The following is a 21,126-nucleotide window of genomic DNA, read 5'->3' on the forward strand; positions in this document are numbered from 1 at the left end:
ACCTTGCACAAACATTACACTGTAAACAAGGGTAACCATGAGTTCATACGTCAAACTACTTAAACTCATGAATATGTGCTATATATAAAAGAATTTTGATAAAAAAAAATAAAAAAAATAAGAATGAACTGTAGCTCATCATCATTAAGATATCTCTATTTCTAAATCATCAAGCTTGTTGTGATAATATCAATAAGATATAGAGCCAAGTATGTATACAATAGTTTCCAATCTACATTCAGTACATAAACATCTTCTTTCCTTGAAATCCTGAGTCTGAAATACAAAAATAACATCAAGGATTGAATATCAGCCGTGTCCGCAGAAAGCGACTGGTGAGGGAGGTGGTGGAGGGGGTGGTGGTGGTGGTACTATGTAACCAACCCACCCACCCCCCCCCCCTCCACACCCCCTGCCCGTGTCGTGCGAAAACAGCTGACAACACACAATCAGGAGGCAGACTTGGTCCAAACAGATATAGAGTCTATTTAGGCATTGACGGTCTCCCTCAATAAGCAAAAACTCCTATCACATCGGCCAGTATTATGTGCGATGAAAGAGTATCCCAAGATAGGCCATTGATAAACATAATTACCATGAGAAAGCTACTAAGCTTTTGGGACTAGGCCACAATCCTAAGTGTCCGTATTCAACAAAATGCAGTTCATTCAGATTGAAAAAAAAAAAAAAAAAAAAAAGTTGTCGAAAAGATTTTGATTACAAATAGGAACTTGTTATACTTGAGCAAAAGTCTTAACTTTCAGAAACACACCTGGTAACACAACATTCCGCCCATCAAGAAAAGGGGAAAATATCTCCTTTCACATCTAAACTGACTTACAATAATGTCCACTTAATGAGTACTTAATAAGAAATCGCTATGCCTTAGCAATTACATTGTTTAGTTTCATAAAATTCCACAAACAAAATCGTTTGAATTCGATATCAATATAAAGACCCTTTCAATCAATGGATCTGTCCGCCAAACTGTTCTTTTTCTCTGCTTTTTTTATCTGTGCATTCTTTTAAACAAAAGTCCTAACAATTTAAATATAAAGACTAATTGATCAGAAATAATCAGGAGGCAGTTTTGGACCAAATAGACTCGTATAATTGATTTGAATTCATTATCAGCCACTCCCTTCAACAATCAGGCCAATTACCATGAAAAGAGAAATATTCCCAGAACATCTTATCTGAATTCAAAACCGGTCCATTGTTTGACAATTCCAAAATCCAGATTTCATCAAAGATTTTTTTTTATGTATGTTAAAGTTTGTCAGAAAGTCAGTTGACCGTTACATTCATTAGAGGGCAAATTAACATTTGTGTCTAAATGAAAGTCAGATACCTATTGTTAAAACAATTAAACACCATGAGAAAGCTACTGAGCCAGTGCATTCTTTAAACAATGTTGTTTGTTATATCCTTGGTTCAAACAGACTCATATAATTGGAGAAGTGCATTCATCAGTTAACAACCACTCCCTTCATCCATCAGGTCAATTGTCATAAAAAGAGAAAATATTCCCTGAAAATTTTATCTGACTTCCCAGGCAGCGCTTTTCCGATAACGCTTTTCCGATAACAGCTCAAAGCTCTTTACAGCATATAATTACCCCCTGTCAGTGGATTCATTTCAATCCCGCATGAAAAGTTCACAATTTCCACTCGCTAGGGAGCATTCCTGGCATTCATCGCTGCCTTGTAATGGCGCTGGCAAATTTAAACATTCAATAACTTTCGCATCCTATCGCGTACCAAATTAGCCCCCGGGTCGAGAGTGGCAAAGTGTGGATTAATGCCTTGCCAAAGGACGCTAGACCGCAGTGGGATTCGAACACACGACCCTCTGTTTACAAGACATTAGTCAGAACCACTTCACCACTGGCTTCCATAATTATTATGTCAAATCATCAGGCTTAAGTAGTAAAGAAAATTGTGTCATTCCAGCGAGAACACTCATTGAGTGTCAAATTTGCTGATAAAATGAACCTCAGTTAGAAATGAATGCTGTGTCACATTTGGCTTATCAGGCGCGTTGAACCACAATTTTAGGCCATAGAGTTTAAATCACCCTGAGCGTAGAATAATGGCCAATGTGTCGGGAATCTTATTTCCAATATTAACTTGACTTGGTGATGTGGAGAGACTGGCCGAGTGGAAAAGATAAACGAACTAGAAATATGCGATGTGAAAAAAAATACAGAGAAAGAAAACTAGAAAAGGAGATACAAAGAAAAGAAAATTGAAACAAATCAGAGACCTTACAAAGAACACCGTATTTGTTCCCATCTCTTTCTCACCCCCACACGTCCCACCCCCCCCCCCTTTCTCTCCCATGCCTCTACCTGTCTCATCTTTCTCTCCCACCCCGCCCCTTCCTTCTCTCTCCCTCTCAAATCCATTCTTCTCTCATTTCCCTCCATCATTCTCCTTGTTCTGTTTTCATGGGGTTTTTTTTAACATTAACTTATCTTCCCTTTTATTTCCAATTCCCTTAATTTCAATCATCACACTCAATAAAACATTTTGGTGTAAATATTCAGTAATTTAGTCTTTTAATAATAAATGACTATTACAATCATGTAAACACTGGTCAAAATTCAAAATCAATCATTCATGGAATGTTAACTGAACGCTTAAATAGTGTAAACATACGTCCTTTTCATCTTTACTAATAAATTCAAATATAACTTGTAATGATATTCAAATTCTATAAGGAGCACAAATCCAACATTTCAATTGTTATTACTTTGTTGATCAAAAGCAGGTGGGTGTTTCATAAAACTGTTCGTAAGAGTGACTTTCAGAACGACTGGTAAACCTTTCTTACATTCTAAATAATCCCCAAAGAACATTTTTAACTCAAGGATCACCAGTCGTTCTTAAAGTCACTCTTAACTTACAAACGACTTTATGAAACTGCCCCTTGGTCTTTGAGAAGTATCTGGTTATAAATGATTCTATATGAAGGGAAAGCGGGTAAGTTGTGACAATTTTTGCATTTTGCATGTTAGAATCGATATGACTAGTACTATTGTAGAAATAAGTACCTTGCCTTTAAATTTGATTCTTGCGAAATGTTTATTCACCTCCATATAACTTTCTACCCCCACACTGAAAGTCATCGTGACCTTTGAAAAAACCGATGTCAAATGGCTCAACTTGCCCCATATATGGGGTAAGTTGTGCCACCGTCTGGGGTAAGTTGAGCCACAAAAACTACGTAGGGGAAGGCGGGGTAAGTTGTGACAGTTTTTGCTTTTTGCATGTTAGAATTGATATGATTAATAATCTTGTCAAAATAAGTACCTTGCCTTGAAATTTAATTCTTCTGAAATATTTTCCACCTATATATAACTTTCTATCCCCACACTGAAAGTCATCGTGACCTTTGAAAAAAACGATGTCAAATGGCTCAACTTGCCCCATATATGGGGTAAGTTTGAGCCACTTTCTGGGGTAAGTTGAGCCACAAAAACTATGTACAAAATGTATGGGGGGAGAACCAGCATGTCAATTTTTGTTTAAAGTCTTTTCACTTGCTAATTCTCTATAAATACTAACATCCTGTAAAAGGAAAAGAGCAGTCACGTAAATTTGCTCCTTTCAGCCTGCATTTCAATCGATTTTTATGGTTTGTTTGTTTTTTAAGATACATTACCATAGGAATTACCATGGCTCAACTTGCCCCATGCTGTTTGGCTCAACTTACCCCAGTCCGAACTTAGTGCGATAATTTTGTATCCACACATTTATTATGCATCCATCATATAAAAGACTATGACAAGAATGAAGATTCATACCTGGACTAATAATGTTGTTATCATGTCTTTATTATATTTAAAGACGTGTGTGTTTATAAAGCACTTATCTATTTCACACTCTTTTTTACTTTTTTGGCTGAAATTCATATTTTTCCCTCTAAAAAATAGTTTTTGTTTCAAAGTTGGAAACAATGTGGTGGGGTTAGGGGTTATGCTATGGGTCATCAATACATGACACCACCACAATGTTTGACTCATTCATTATTGGCCTGGGGCTGGTGGCTCAACTTGCCCCTATGCTCAACTTACCCCGCCTTCCCCTACAAAATGTATGGGGGGAGAACCAGCATGTCAATTTTTTGTTTAAAGTCTTTTCACTTGCTAATTCTCTATAAATACTAACATCCTTTAAAAGGAAAAGAGCAGTCGTGTAAATTTGCTCCTTTCAGCCTGCATTTCAATCAATTTTTATGTTGGGTTTTTTTTGTTTTTTTTTTAAGATACATTACCATAGGAATTACCATGGCTCAACTTGCCCCATGCTGTTTGGCTCAACTTACCCCAGTCCGAACTTAGTGCGATAATTTTGTATCCACACATTTATTATGCATCCATCATATAAAAGACTATGACAAGAATGAAGATCCATACCTGGACTAACAATGTTGTTATCATGTCTTTACTATATTTAAAGACGTGTGTGTGTATAAAGCACTTTTGTACTTTTTTGGCTGCAATTCCTACTTTTCCCTCTAAAAAACTACATTTTGTTTCAAAGTGGAAAACAATGTGGTGGGGTTAGGGGTTGTGCTATGGGTCATCAATACATGACACCACCACAATGTCTGACTCATTCATTATTGGCCTGGGGCTGGTGGCTCAACTTGCCCCTATGCTCAACTTACCCCGCCTTCCCCTACATGTATTTGCTAAATTAACCTAATATAATAATTGTATTTTAAAATGCAGAATGGAAATGAAATACCATCCTGATGGGAACAATACCTTATATTGGGAGAATTTCATTTTTGTTTATTCATTTACTTATTCATTTCCTTTCCAGGCAAAAGACAACAAGAATGTGTACAAGCGGAAAAAATTACCCATCGACTAGTGCCTGAGGATGACTAAAAGAAAACCTTCTTTGTTTGGGGGTTTAATACTGACCATTTCCTTTCAAAATCCTTGCTCTCTACATTTATAAAATGTCAAATGAAGGGCTATCAAAGATAGATATATCTCATTGGAAAAAATACTGTGGAAGTCATGTTCTCCATGTTCCTAAATGTTTATTTCTTGTTTTGAAACATTGTGATGTCCTCCACACCTACATGTGCATGTAGACGTACACATTATTATGAGTTTATTGGCTGTCTGAGTTTTATTCACATCTGGTAGGTGTTTCATAAAGCTGTTCGTACAGTTATGCAAAACTTTACGCCTGACTGGAACATGTTCTTAGGTCATAAATTAATTATACAGGGATATCATTTAGTACAAGGATCATCAGTTGTGCGTAAAGTCATTTGTATCTTACAAACAGCTTTATGAAACACCCACCAGGGCACTTCTCAAAATGAACATATCGACTTAATTTGGTATTCATTTGTACAAATAGCATGTGTCTTGTGTCTGTATCTAATATATTCAAGAATAATCTGTCAACAAAATATACCTAAAATAAATAAATAAAAATTCAAACTCAAAACAAATTTAAGCATAGATTCTATTCAATGGGGGGAATATTACTATTCTTCGATTTCAATTAAAGAATAATGGTATTGGACCCAATACTATGCACCAGTACACTGAATTGTACACGTGTTTACAAAACATGAATATGAGTCACATAAAAGGATTTTCCTGGGCCTTTTTTATGTTAGTATGTACTATAAAGTAACTTATGCTGCTTGAACATTGTAATAGCCATAAATACATGTCATATCTAGAACCAATTATTTCCTATTATTTAGTTAATAATTCATTTACGTATGCAAAGAACCAAAGTATGTTTCTTCAAATTATTTGTATGGCAAGAGTGTTACAGCAATACAAAATATCAATATACATTAATTAAATGATTATGAATAGCACTGGGGGGATGAGTTGACGATTTGTCCAAAAATAAGTTTTAACTGCCGGGGAAAGTGTGTTCATTTTTTTTTTAAAATCAACTACAGTATGTGGGACTTAAATTTAATTGGGTCCTTGGCAATATTCTGATCAAACTGTTTGCTTTCGGTCTGAAAGGGTATCAGGGAATGTGGAAAAAACAGGTTGGTACTTTAATATTGTACTTTGATATTGGACATAAAGTCCTGGAATCAATATGAAGTAAGATACATGTATCAGAAGAATTCCACTTTGGATGAATTGTTTCCATATTCTTTAATAAATGGGCATGTACACTACTTTCACCAAAAAGTGAATGGTCACGCACTTAATAATATTGACCCACTTTCATTTACGGTACATACAACAATATATTGTAATATGTCTAGTCAGGTTAAAAAAAAAGCTTCGATGTGAGTGGAAAAATTAAATTATACTTGTTCTGAATGCTACTAGCAGGTCTGTTACTATACAGACAATACTTTGCTACCATACTTTATTCATTTCTGGTAAAAGATATGGTCCAAATGCAAACATGTTACAAAACATTTCACATTTACTCATGCATACTATTCCATATGCAGATTCTAATATACATGTACAGTATTTGGATTTTGCATTTAAACCAATTTGAAGAACACATGCACCTGGCATGTACAAAAATAAATGTAGCACAAAGAATACCAAGATTTCAAAGATTAAATCAAAATTAAATCACTGAAAAAGTATAAAATCATAAAAACAATACCTCAATCAACATTCATATGGCAGTTCATTACAAAGACTATCAATTAATCCATATACAATATATAACCAAGCTTCTCTCATACTCCTAACTTACATGTACAGTACACATTATTCCAAAAATATATATATTAAAGTATTTCATGGAAAGATCTTTTAAGGGAGGGCTGCATTACTTGCCATATCTCTGTTGTGTTTTGGAATAGGAGTGTAGTACGTCAATGAAACTTTGGTAATTCATTCCATGATGTGTTGGAACAGACCTGTAAAATAAAATATGAAACAGCAGCATTTGGTTTATTTTATGCTTGTTTCAAAATCATGTTTCAATTTTCATTAATTAACACACATCATTAAACAAAAAAGACAGATAATGCAAATTATCACACATCCAGAACAAAAGCATGAGGCAATGAGAGTGGTGGGATGATCAAGAGCTAAAAAGGAAATGAGACCCTATAAACAAGATTTTGTCTGTGATACATTATAATAGTGATATTCAAATTGAATGTCATACTAGTAGTACTAAGAAGAGTATGGTAAAAATTAACCAGGCCTCATCAAGCTTGTTTTGGGACTCAGAGTCACTTTAGCCATGAAAGATTGCATAGTTGGGTCAATCCATCACAATCTGAAACATTCTGAGCTTTATCAACATCGCTATCATTACTAATACAAGGTTTTAACATAATTCAGGAAGCTGTCAAGGTAAGTGGAAATGCAGGGTGCTACATACGCACTTGCGCGATTGCCCACGGATACTAAAAGTTGGGCAAGTATTTTGAAATAAACACCAAAACTATTCGATACGATATGATAGTGACCCTAATTTTGGTCATGGCAGGCAAGATAAAATCACTTTGGAAAAAGAAATGCAATAAACAAGGTAGATCTGTTCATGTCAAACGGGAGAAAAAGTCAATGGTTTATAAAACCGCAAAACTTTTTTTTTCAATGATTTTTTTCGGGCAAGTGAAATACGGTAGATTTGGGGGCAAGTTTATTCCAACTATTAAAAAATTGTGAATTCAAACTCTGTGGCCTAAAGATGATAATGTTGTTATTTAGCCTGATGTATTCAAGCAAGAATATTGAGAAATCCTGCACTCATTGTCTTTCAATATTTCGATTCTACAGACTATAATTTAAGGTTTTCCAATTCAATATGTGATAATTTTTAATTAGTGGTATTTAAACCAGGGCTCTCTAACGTCAAGATTAGGGATCAATCGCTAAATGGACTGACCAATTAAGATCAATGTACCATGCACATTTTGTGCAAAACCTTGACCGAGAACAAATCAGTAGTGTTCTTCTTTCATATATTTGCAATCCATCAAAATGTTTTATGTTGTAAGGCCTCGAGATTCATTTATCTTTCTTCAGTACTGTGGTTTACAAAAATCAAAATGACTGGGAAAATGTATTCGGCCATATCAACTCGGCCTAGTCAAAATACATGAACTACAATTACAAATACTGAGCAAGACTAACCAGACCAAAACATTGCTCCATTATAATTCCCATTTAATTAAACTTTCTAAAAAGGTTTTGAACATCAATTTTATAACGAATTACGAAAACAAGCAGAAATGTTCCACAATTCTACGGAAGCATTGATGATAAAATTGCATAATTAATATCTGTTTTTAAAGACTAAAGTTGTGCTCATAACTTAGCGAACCAGAACAGAAAAAAAAATATTTTAAGTGTTCAAGATCTGCCATTGTTTAAGACATTTAATTATGAGGTCAGGTGATAAAATATTACATTCAATATCAATAAGAATTGCTGTGTTGTTGTCTACAGTCAACACTCCGCATGAAGGAGTGCATTTGTGGTGAGCTTTACTAACTTTGTAGTATAACTTAATCTATCACATACAAATTCCCACTCTCCCAATATAATACATTTCATGCAACTTAGAACATCATACTCACAATATTTCTGTAACTCTAATTTTCCATGGTGAGTATCCAAGTAAACTATTAACTTGTCCAAACTGAATGATAAGATCTGGGTCGGGATAATCTAGTAATGCTGAAATATGAAAAAGTAATGAATCTTGAAAGGAAAGGAAAACTACAACACATAAAATCAGACTAAAGTCAGACTGCATGCTCAGAGTTCAATTACACTTAGTGTGGATATAGAAAATTGGAGGCAAATTTTACATTAAAGATGAATAGCTGGTAAAGGTCGTGATTCTTGCAAAATGAATTTCAACAAAAACCAACATAACTACCCATTAAAGGGTGTGCACTGTAGGAAGAAAAAAAATTGCTTGAAGTTTTGGAAGTAAATAAGTAACTGCTCATTTTAACAAAAACCAATTAAGGTGCCATTCTGTCAGTAGACATATATTGATCGAATCTATGCAAGTTATAAAGACTACAGATTAATGTTGATTCACTAGATTTTGAAATTACCAATTTATTTTTTCTGTCACTTCATACATGTGGGCTAAGCCATTATGGTAAATGTCAGTTGCTATTCATTTTTTTTTTTGTGATTGAATTATCCAAACTAAAGTGAAAAAATACAGGTAGTTCCAGTTTTATGCGTAAAAACAAAATAAATGGGATATTTAATTTTAACTTACAATTCATGACTTGGTCTAAATTGGTAATGCCTATTTCTGATGCTCTGTATCTCTTGTCTGCTACATCTTGACATAGTCTCCTGGCAGATTCCAAGATATCCCCTACCGGGAGATCGTCCATCTTCACAAGACATTAGGGCTATCCGTGTACTTTTAGTATCTGCAAGTAAAAAGATAACCAAGTGCCATGGATTTGGCAAGAGCAGAATAGGACATTGTGAAAGATGTTTGACTTCAACATCTGTCAATTTTCATAGATCTTGCAAATGCTAAAATGAGTTATAGGAGAATCATCTTTTCAAGCGATCTTCATAAAGAGTTGTAAATAATGCCAAATTGAGACTGTGATGATAATGTCAACATTCCAAAAATATTTACACTGCATATTGCTATCACTTTCAACATCTGAAGAAAGTAATAAAAATCTGTAATGATGAACAGGGTTCATTAGTTTACAAATTCTATTTTCATTAAAAATATATTTTCAATTGTTTAAAGAAGCCATTGCTTAAATCTATTTTTTAACTTTATGTTGCAGCAAGATATTAGTGGAAGGAGTTCAATGGCTACTTAATCTGAATTCAAATACAGCCTATTAACAAAACCAGTATCAGCAGATATGTCCATAAATTTCATGTAGTCTTTATGTTTATCATGAAAGAACATTTACCACCACTGAAGTCCAAATTTTGTAGAATATACTGTATTCCTACATCTGCTTGATAACAGTACTTCAATCTCACTAAAGAAATTTAGATTTTTACTTCGACTCATACCTAAGTGCACACATACACACACCAACTTTAAAAAGCAAACTACTATTAGGAAAGGAACAGCTTACATCATAGCAGTGAAAAAAGTGGCCAAAGTATAAAATGACTTAAACCCAGAATGGTCAGAGATACCTTGTAAAGTTTCTTTGGTGGTGGTGACTTTAAAACTTCTTTCTCCATTTCTCACTGGTGTCTCAATATGGAAGACAAGACAGTTACTCTCTGAGATTGTTGCTATCTTTTTCTGCATCACATCTCTCAGTCTTGAAGGGTTTTTCTTGAAGTAACCTACAATAGTGTTTTTAAAATATAATATCAAATCAATTATCAGAGATTTTTTTTTCTGGCAATCATATTTTGTCATTATTAGCTTTTGAATACTTTAAATATTTTTAAGTTAGTAAGTACTAACTCAAAATATCCAAGAAGAGCTACAATATAAGCACTAATGAAATAGACAAAGGAGATTGCAAATTTTGTGCAGAGGTCTAATCCAAAGACAAAAGAAGGCTTCAAAATTTTGAAGTGTCTGGACACCTCTCTCTGTTTTGATCCTCCGCCCTTCGGAGATTAGCGATAAATCGCACTGGGATGAAATGTACAAGTAGCTCATTGAAAAAATTGATCAATTGATCAATTTCTCTAACACATATCTTTGCTTTGTTCGTTATCGTTATTTTCTGTTCTTTTATTAATGGACTACCAAATATGACATAGGCCTACATGTAGTTGTTTTAAATCAGAATTCCCTGAGCTGAAAATGAGCTTAATCAAACTTTTACTAAAGGCTAAATAGTAAAAATTTACCTCAGCCCACACCGAATTTTAATGATTCATTTAATCATTTTGGTGACTTCAATTTTAAAAAGTTTAAAGTGAGCTCATACTTGTGTTAACGTTAATAATGATTGAGCTATCGATATCATCATCACATTTTTCAGTGCAGATATCATTCCAGGGAAAACTGTAACAGAAGTTTGGGCTAAACATGAACTCTCAAAGTCGACTCAATGTCTAGTCGAGTCATGAAACCTATGTATCGACTACCGAGCCAGAGGTTACTCACTAGCCTCGCCTGAGTGAGTGGTAGGCCTATATCGGTATTGACTTGTTTTTTTGTTTATCAAATTTTATGATTATGCCTGCTATCATCAGTATCAATATGATCAATTATATTCATGATATTTGCATGTTGAAATGAATGTTCACCTTCATCATCAAACAGAGAAACGTATTGAAATCCCATGGCTATGCACCACACCAGTAGATTAGCGACATCTTCGTCTGAAATCCGACTTTCCAGGATCTGCAGACCGATGTGTAGTGGAAGTTTGGGAAGATTCTTCGAGTCGATGCGGCATCTTTCAGCGGAAAGTTTACGTTGCTCTCCAATGCACAACCCGACGTGTTTGGAAATAAATCTCGATACAAGAGTCCACAAATAGAGACGAACCCATAACACGATATGCACAAAATGCAGCAAAGCAGTGTGACAAAAGTCCAAAGCCATACTTTTTCGATAAAGACCTCTTGTTTTCGGTCTAACTTGCACTGGGTTTTCTAAACCATAGAACGCTTAACGTGGCCCATTTCAATTGAAGTAACCGATCAAGATATGAAACATTAAACCTACGGTATCTCTTAGATTTGACTGAAAATCCGCGGTATCGGCGGATTTTTTATATACATGTATATATATATTTTTTTAAGTTTTCGGACTTTTCCGCCTTATATTCGTGTTTCTATCATAGCGTGATGTCGAAAAAAAAACCCACCACTGCGGTGCATATGACGGTCACTTTTTAAAAAGAATAAATGAGAGCGTGAAGCGCGGGAACAAATATAGACTGGGTTTGGTTGAGAGATATATACCATCTCTATGGTTTGGATACTGATACTTTTTTCGTCATGAGCGCAATTCCATGGTGTCATACTATTCAGGTGGTGGATGAAAAATAGATACACCTGTCTGTCACCCCCCCCCCCCCCCGGCGTGAATGATAGGTTAAGGGAGACGCCGGGTCGGACCGCCAGTGATGATAGGCCTATCGGGTGATCCGGGAGCAAAGAGGAAAAAAGAAAAAAAAAAGGAGAGGAGGAAAAATAAGTAAAGGAAAGATAAGAGAAGAAAAGTGAATAAAATGATGAAAAGAGTATATCGGAAAATGCAAAAAAAATATAATAAAAACAGGCCACTATTAAATCGCAATGTACGTGTAATGAGATAGGCTTATGATCCGATTAAATAGGATTGAATATCCAGTTTTCAAGCAAAGAAAATTATATTTCCTTGCGCTTCGGGCTTTATTTCAATGAGAGGTACGTGTAACTGCCACCAAGTTATTTAGACAAAGTCAAAAGATCCAACGTTTAGACGGATGTTTAAAGTTTATTCCAAACAGTGCCATGAAACTGTAACAAACATTGAACAATTAAAACAATTACTTTCATATCGAATATGTACATTGCAATAACATATCTTTTCCAATTAAACATATATTAATCAAGTCTTATTAAATTACTCTTTTAGTGAAATTTCCTCAACTATGACATTTCAAACAAGACATATACGATCATATAACATTTCAAACAATAATTCTTAACTAATTCTCATCATTCATAACCAAATGTCATGTCACTAAGTTTCAAGTACAATTACGTAATTTAAACAAAAGCACATCAATATCAACCAAGTTCCGAAACATAAATATCCATCATAGGCTATTCCACAATCGCTAGAATAATATTACATGAAAATAAAGAATTGATTAATAATTTATATCAGCAATATCATGAATAAAACTTCTTTCGATCCAACTCACCTCGTTGGCTGGACATAAATAACGTTTGCATGGCAGTAATGTTCAAAAAGATTTTGCAAAGAGGAGCCGTAAACAAAGGTCTCCTTCTATAGGTCAAATAACAGCAAAGTGACAAAATCAAGAAAATAGTTATTTTGGGTTGTCATGGCACTTTGCGCGCATTGATATCATAAAAATATAATCAAGAAAATATGTTTTATAATTACACTGAATTGGCAAGTTAGACCTAGAAAGTGTTGGAAAATATAAACTACTATTATACACAAGAATTATGATCCAATTCGTTCGATTAACAATTTAAATAATGTGAAAACAAAGAATTATCTTTAATTATCGGAAGAATCACTGGTAAAGAGACTTAAAACTAATTAGCGCAGCGCGTAGACAATAAAGTAAAAAACGCGCATCCACAAGGGGCGCGGGAAGCTGCCAACATGAGATTGGGGGCAGCCACACTCCCACCCAAAAATCTTCTTTGATTTTTTTTTCTTTGTTTTTTGTTTTGAATATTATATATATATGTATAGATACACACATAATATCCAGAATGTGAATAAAACACATTAAAGTACAATCAATAGCAAAAAATATAATCACCATAAATATCAGGTAAGAAATCTCTTACACAAGTCACTCAAAGATAGGCAAATAAAAAGGGTTGTCTATATGTAAATATATATATAACAACCATAAGACAAAATGATATCAGTGAAAGAGTCAAAGGGGTAAACTTAGTCGGAGTTAGGGACTAAGGAGATCAGCTTGTGGACAGGTCTTTCAAGCACAGTTCTCTTTTGGAGAGGTTTTCCATTCTTGTCTAAGTCCGGAGTTGCCTTGAGAAGTTTAACTCGACGAACAAAGCCATCATCGCTTACGAAAGTCTGAACAACCTTGGCTATACTCCAGTGTGTTCTACAAAGACCATCGTCTTGTAGCATGACTATGTCATTTACCTCGAAGTTTCGCTGTTGTTTTGGCCAGGTCTTCCTGGTTTGGAGGGTGTGAAGATACTCTTTCTTCCAACGAATCCAAAAGAGATCTGTTAAGTATTGCACACGTCTCCATCTTTTTGAGAGATAGAGGTCTTCTCTCTCAAATTTTCCTGGTGGGGGCATCACAATACCTGACTTCATGGTCAAGACATTATTCGGAGTCAAGGGGAGTGGACCATCCGCACATTCCAGATCTTCAACTGTCAATGGCCTGCTATTGATGATAGCCATAGCTTCGTACAGGAACGTTCGAAGAGAGGATGTATTTAGTTGAGTTCCTGACTGTTCTAGTATTCCATCGAGAACATTTCTGACATTCCTGATTTGTCGTTCCCAGATTCCTCCCATGTGACTTGAAGAAGGAGGGTTCATCTTGAATTCGCAGTCAAGTTTCAGTAATTGAGTGGCAACGCGATCTCCATCTAATTCACGGAGGCCTTTTTTCAATTCATGCTTGGCTCCAATGAAGTTAGATCCTTGATCACAGCGAATGAGGCGAACATTTCCCCGGATAGCAATGAAACATCTTAGTCCATTGAGAAATGCATCGGTGGACAGATCGTCTAGCATTTCGATATGTACGGCCCTCATAGCCATACAGGTAAGAATGAGCCCATATCGCTTTATCTCCTTTCTTCCTTCCTTGATAGTAAAGGGACCAAAACAGTCAAGTCCACAGTAGGTGAAAGGAGGAGAAGGCTCTACTCTATCCTGAGGTAGATCGGCCATCTTTTGTCCTCTTGGCTTGCCTCGGGATTTGATACAGATTACACACTTGCTGATTAGAGATGAGACAATACTCCTGCAACCAATGATCCAATATCCACTGGAACGAATGGCATTGATGGTCAGATTTCTTCCTTGATGTGCAGTTCTTTGATGATAGTGCAAGGCAACGAGGTTGGATAGATGGCTTCGCTTTGGTAGGATGATAGGATGTTTTGCACCATACATCATCTCGGCCTTTTTTAACCGACCTCCCACCCGTAGAAGATTGTCATTATCAAGGAAAGGGTCAAGCTGCTTCAATGAGTTGGACTTTGAACCGACTGAGGGATCTGACTTGATTTGCTTCCTTTCTTCACGAAATGCTTCTTTCTGAATTACACGGATAATATTCCTTTCCGCTATTCGTCTTGCTTCTACTTCATCAATGCTCAGGTCCTTCTTTCTGTAGCAGCACTTTACTATCACTGCAACTGCTGACACTGCATTATGAAGACTGGAGAATCGAGTCAATCTATCTTCGAAAGATGTGAAGTTCTCTACCTGTGTAACATGAACAGTAGCTGCTGATTTCACTTCAACATCGTCAGGAGAAACCTCAACATCGACATCTTGTGTAGGAATCTCACTCTTCCAAAGAAAGGTAGGTCCTGTAAGCCAGTTGGATGATAGCATTTCTTCTGTCGTCAATCCTCGAGAAGCATGATCAGCAGGATTCTCAGCACTGGATACATAATTCCATTGTTCTGGGCATGAAGTCTGAAGTATGCGTTCAACACGATTGGCAACATACATATGGAAGCGCCTAGTCTCGTTGTATATGTAGCCAAGAACAACTTTTGAGTCTGTCCAGAAGTGGTGCGTGAGAAAATCATAGTCAAGTTCATCATTTAGGATACTAGCAATTCTTACGGAGCAGGTAGCTGCCTGGAGTTCTAACCTTGGGATTGTTGTTGGCTTTAGAGGAGTCACTCTTGCCTTTGCCATGGCTAAGGAGCAGTGGACCTTGCCATTTTCATCCTTTAGACGCACGTAGGAGCACTGACCATATCCTGATAAGGAGGCGTCTGAAAAGTGGTGGAGCTGCACTTCCTGAGGTGTCCCAAAGTCTTGTGGTTCGAAGCAACGAGGGATGGTAACTTTGGGAAGTTTCAGAATCTCAAGTCTCCACTTTTCCCATTGTGGACGGAGATCTTCAGGAACAGGATGGTCCCAGTCCATCTTTTGTCTACACATTTCCTGGACAATCTGTCTTCCAACAAGAACCACAGGTGCAATCAAACCGAGTGGGTCGTAAATTGAAGCAACGGTGGCAAGAATCCCGCGTCTTGTCAGGGGATGATCCTTGAGGGTTAGTCTGAAACAGAATTCATCTGAGTTGATGCACCATTGTATCCCAAGTGCTCTTTCAATTGATGTGGAGCCTTGTTGACCGAGTTCCAGACTAGTCTTTGCAACAACAGTTCGTTCCGATTCGGGGATACTGCTTGTCACTCGTTGATTGTTGCAGACAAACTTATGAAGACGCAGGTTACCTTTGGCACACATAGACACTGCCTTCTTGATAAGGTCAATGGCATCTTCTTCAGAGGATACACATTTTAGGCCATCATCGACGTAGAAATTCCTCTTCAAAAATTCTGCAGCTTCTACACCAAGGACTTTGTGGTCTTCTGCTATTTGCTTCAGCCCAAAGTTTGCACATCCCGGAGAAGAAGTGGCTCCAAAGAGATGGACCTTCATTCGATAATCCACTGGGGGCTTAGAGAGATCCCCATCCTCCCACCACAGGAAACGGAGATAGTCTTGATGTTCCTTCGTCACACGGAACTGGTGATACATCTTTTCTACGTCGCAAGTGAAGGCTATAGGTGCTTGGCGAAATCTACACAGAACTCCGATAAGGGGATTGATCAGGTCGGGCCCTTGTAGAAGATGATCATTCAGACAGGTTCCTTGGTATCGAGCACTACAGTCGAATACGACCCTGACTTTGTTCGGCTTTTTAGGGTGATATACACCATGATGTGGTATATACCAGCTGCTTGAAGTAGACACTTCATCTGTGGGAATCTTCTCAGCATCACCTCGCTTAAGAATCTCATTCATGAAAGTCATGTAATGTTCATGGTACTTTGGTCTCTTCAGGAACTGATTTTTCAATCCGTGAAGTCGGCTCATAGCAGCTTTCCGATTGTCAGGCAGATCAGGTTCACCCTTCTTGAAAGGTAAGGGCATTTCATAATACCCATCATCCCTTTGGTGGATTCCATCTTTGATGATCTTTAGAAATTTCTTGTCTTCCTGAGACATCGTTTCCTTTCTGTCTAATTCATGAAAGTCTCTTTCCATCATCTGAAGGAAGTCTCCAGCAGTAACTTCCTTTAACTGTGTCTTGTAAATGTACTTCACATTAGACTGACTGTCTGTCAGACTAGGATCTGCTACCTTCACATTGACAGTACGATATGTCTGCCCAATCGTGTCAAAGCTCTCTGTGGAGTCGTTCTGAGAACCACCGACGATGCTCCATCCCAACTCCGTCTCTACTGCAAATGGCTCATCATTCTTTCCAAGAATGCAATTCTTTGGTGCAAGAGCACGGGCACAATTGTATCCAATGAGCAGACCTATGGGGCAATCTTGCTTTGGTGCGAGCTGGTTCGAGATATTGTTTAAGTGAGTCCACTTGTTGGCTGTCTCTTCTGTGGGGATATGAGCTTCATCAAGAGGGATGGAGTCCCTGGAGTATGCAGCAGGAAGAGGTATCTTTACTGCTGACTTAAAACCTCGAACGACAAGATTCTTGAATTTCCTACATGGAATTGTCTTGGAATCTGTCATTGTAGTCAAACTTAACATCGCAGTTTCAGAGGACACGTGAAGGTCATTTCCAATACTATCTGTGATAAATGTTGTATCCGACATCGTATCTAGTAAGGCATATACTAGTATCTCGTTCTGAGGGTCATCCAAACTAGATAGGTAAACAGGCAGCACCATCGATGTCAGAGCAACATCTACATCTGACCTGACTCTGTTGCAAGAAGCTTCTTTCTCCTTGGTAACTTCTTTGGTCTGAGTAGACTGTGCCTCACTTTGATCATGTTTTCTTTCCGTAGACAGCTGATTTAGTGTCTCATTGTGTAGACTTGTTGGGTGGCGCTTGTTGCACTTCTTGCACTCAGCCCTCTTTTGACACTGCTTTGACATATGACCTTTGGAGAGACATCCGAAGCAAAGACCTTCTTTCTTCACTAAATCTCTCCTTTGCTCCAAAGTTTTCTGATTGAAGTCCCAGCACTCATTCAACCCATGATTCTGCCGTTTGCAGAGGACACATGTCTTCTGGGTAGTGCTTGTCTTGCTGGCTACAGAGAAGGTTGTCCTTTGTTGACGAGATGTAGGATTCTTGCTTTCTTCCTGTATCTGGAAAGCATCGTTATGATTCTTGTCTTTTCCTGCCTTTACTGTGTCATATGTAACATACGGATCATTGGCAATATCAGTTTCTTCTGATAGAAATGAGACAAATTCTCTGAATGATGGATACCTGCCATTGTCTTTCTTGACTTTCGCTACCGTGCGATTCCATCTGTGTACAATCCAATCCGGAAGTTTCATGCAAATTCTGCTCATCTCCCGAATGTCATTCAAGATTTCCAAGTCTTTGATTTCTGATGATGCTTGAAGACATTGTTGCAAGAAATCTGAAAGTTTCTGAAGGCCTTTGGAATCCCTATTGCCGATCCTCGGCCATGAGTCAAGTTTGGATCGAAAGGCTTCTGAAATGGTGAAGGGGTTGCCGAAACGCTTCTCAAGTATTTCTCTGGCTTGTTCATATGCTTTCTCAGACCTCAGCAAAAAGAAGCCGCTGACAGCCTCTCTTGCCGATCCTCCAATGTACTTTCTGAGGTAGTGTATCCTTTCACCAGAGGGAATTCCACGACATTCAATTAAAGTTGTGAAAGCTGATAGCCAGTCAGGATATTGGAGAGGATCACCCATAAATACTGGAGGCTCAGGAATTGGTAACCGACTAAGTGTCATCGTTCGAGTGAGAACTTCTGCTAGACTTTCATTCTGTTGGGCCTCGCTTGAAGAATGAGATGGCTGGAAGACAGGTGAATCAGGATTTAAGGCCTTGCTCTTTGTGAGAGGAGGATCGATGGAGGCGTCATGTTTTTGCGACTTAACCCTTTTGTCATCTTGATTAGGGGATTTAATCAATTGTTTTGTCGATCTCATCGTATCTGTTGACGCACCATCATCTTCTACTTCGTCATACACTCTTATCATTGCCTCCTGTGCCTTTAGTTCACCTTCTAGGCGTTCCTCTTCTAGTTTTCTTCGTAGCTGTTCTATCTTGAGTGATGCTTCTTTCCTTCGAGCATCTTCTTCCATCTCGAGGCGTTCTAACACCATCTGGCATTCATTCTGGCGCTTGTGAGCAGCAAGTTTCTCTTGCAATGCTGCCGCTTCAGCTACTACAACTGCCCTTTTTGAAGAAATTGTAGACATTTTCGACATCTTAGACGCATCAGACTTCTTTGAAACAGAGGGTGCTTCAATGAATGTTTCCCGTCGTGATTCAGAAACGGCAACCACAATTTTTGAAATTGTGTCTACAATAATTGGGGAAAGCTCATCTAAATGCTTGGCTATGTCCTCATTCACACCGCCTTGAATTTCTTCAAGTTCACTTGCAACTTTTTGCAGAGAATCGAATCTTGCAGAAATATCAGATTTCCGCAGAGAAAGTTCATTTTCGTTGATGGGGACTGAAGAGAGCAATCTATCAGTGTCCTTTAGGGTTGTTAGCAGGTCAAGGTGTTCTGAATAAAATTTGCCCTGCAACTCATCATCTTTCTTTTGCATGATTGCTTTTTCTGTTAGTTTCTTTATGCGAGCAGAACGGCGCATATTCTCTACAGACATGCTATCTATGTCTACATGAATATCCATGCTACCGATGAGGGCATTAATTCAATAATCAACTTGCTGAATCACAACATATATTGTATATATTCTTCATAAAAAAAAGCATAGAAATTCCAAATGGACAATATATAGTTACATCTGACTTCTCAACATAGAAATGGAAATTGTTGAATCATATAGCAAAGATTGAAATTTAGCTTCCGCAAAATAATCTGGAGTTAAATTGCAAGTAACAGATACTCCATCAAACTTCAAAATTGAGAAGATACATTCAAATAATTTCTCGGCAAAATATCTCAAAGACCGAAATATGAATTTAGAAAATATAATGAGATATATGAATTATATCAATCATTTGCAAACTGATGAAAAGAAATAAATAAAATGGTATGACTTACTGAAGACGAATCATGATACGATCGACTTACATGTAGATGCAATAAAATAAAATTAGTCCGGTTGTAACTCTTGCTTCAGTTCGTTGTTTGTCTACTTCAATTAATTGTTATAATTCTAAGCCTATAGTTCTAGTTCTCGTTCATTGGTTCTTTGACATCTTTAAAGTTCTGGGTTGCGTTGTAGATCTAGATGTGTTTCCAAGGTTTTGAAGCCGTCACTCAGTTGCCGAATATCCCGCGATGCGCCTTAACCGATGGCTTGAAGGGACCGAATGCACTGGTTGACATCGAATGGCTAAGCTTGATACATCTACACGATCATCTAAGCATACCGGTACTTGTTGGACAGGATTCAATGTCCATCGAGTTTCACTGTAACTGCCACCAAGTTATTTAGACAAAGTCAAAAGATCCAACGTTTAGACGGATGTTTAAAGTTTATTCCAAACAGTGCCGTGAAACTGTAACAAACATTGAACAATTAAAACAATTACTTTCATATCGAATATGTACATTGCAATAACATATCTTTTCCAATTAAACATATATTAATCAAGTCTTATTAAATTACTCTTTTAGTGAAATTTCCTCAACTATGACATTTCAAACAAGACATATACGATCATATAACATTTCAAACAATAATTCTTAACTAATTCTCATCATTCATAACCAAATGTCATGTCACTAAGTTTCAAGTACAATTACGTAATTTAAACAAAAGCACATCAATATCAACCAAGTTCCGAAACATAAATATCCATCATAGGCTATTCCACAATCGCTAGAATAATATTACATGAAAATAAAGAATTGATTAATAATTTATATCAGCAATATCATGAATAAAACTTCTTTCGATCCAACTCACCTCGTTGGCTGGACATAAATAACGTTTGCATGGCAGTAATGTTCAAAAAGATTTTGCAAAGAGGAGCCGTAAACAAAGGTCTCCTTCTATAGGTCAAATAACAGCAAAGTGACAAAATCAAGAAAATAGTTATTTTGGGTTGTCATGGCACTTTGCGCGCATTGATATCATAAAAATATAATCAAGAAAATATGTTTTATAATTACACTGAATTGGCAAGTTAGACCTAGAAAGTGTTGGAAAATATAAACTACTATTATACACAAGAATTATGATCCAATTCGTTCGATTAACAATTTAAATAATGTGAAAACAAAGAATTATCTTTAATTATCGGAAGAATCACTGGTACAGAGACTTAAAACTAATTAGCGCA

General features: G+C 36.9%; 1 protein-coding gene and 1 pseudogene across 1 annotated transcript; both read right to left on the reverse strand.

The window, feature by feature from the left end:
• Positions 1-5,636: 5,636 nt before the first annotated feature.
• On the reverse strand, positions 5,637-11,560 carry LOC121413461 (annotated as a pseudogene).
• A 1,993-nt stretch (positions 11,561-13,553) lies between these two features.
• LOC121412820 lies at positions 13,554-19,505 on the reverse strand. Its single transcript, XM_041605582.1, has one exon. It carries the CDS (start codon positions 19,503-19,505, stop codon positions 13,554-13,556), a length of 5,952 nt encoding a protein of 1,983 aa, XP_041461516.1.
• Between the last annotated feature and the right edge of the window lie 1,621 nt (positions 19,506-21,126).

This window comes from Lytechinus variegatus, chromosome 4 (genome assembly GCF_018143015.1).
Source record: "Lytechinus variegatus isolate NC3 chromosome 4, Lvar_3.0, whole genome shotgun sequence".
NCBI lineage: Eukaryota > Metazoa > Echinodermata > Echinoidea > Temnopleuroida > Toxopneustidae > Lytechinus > Lytechinus variegatus.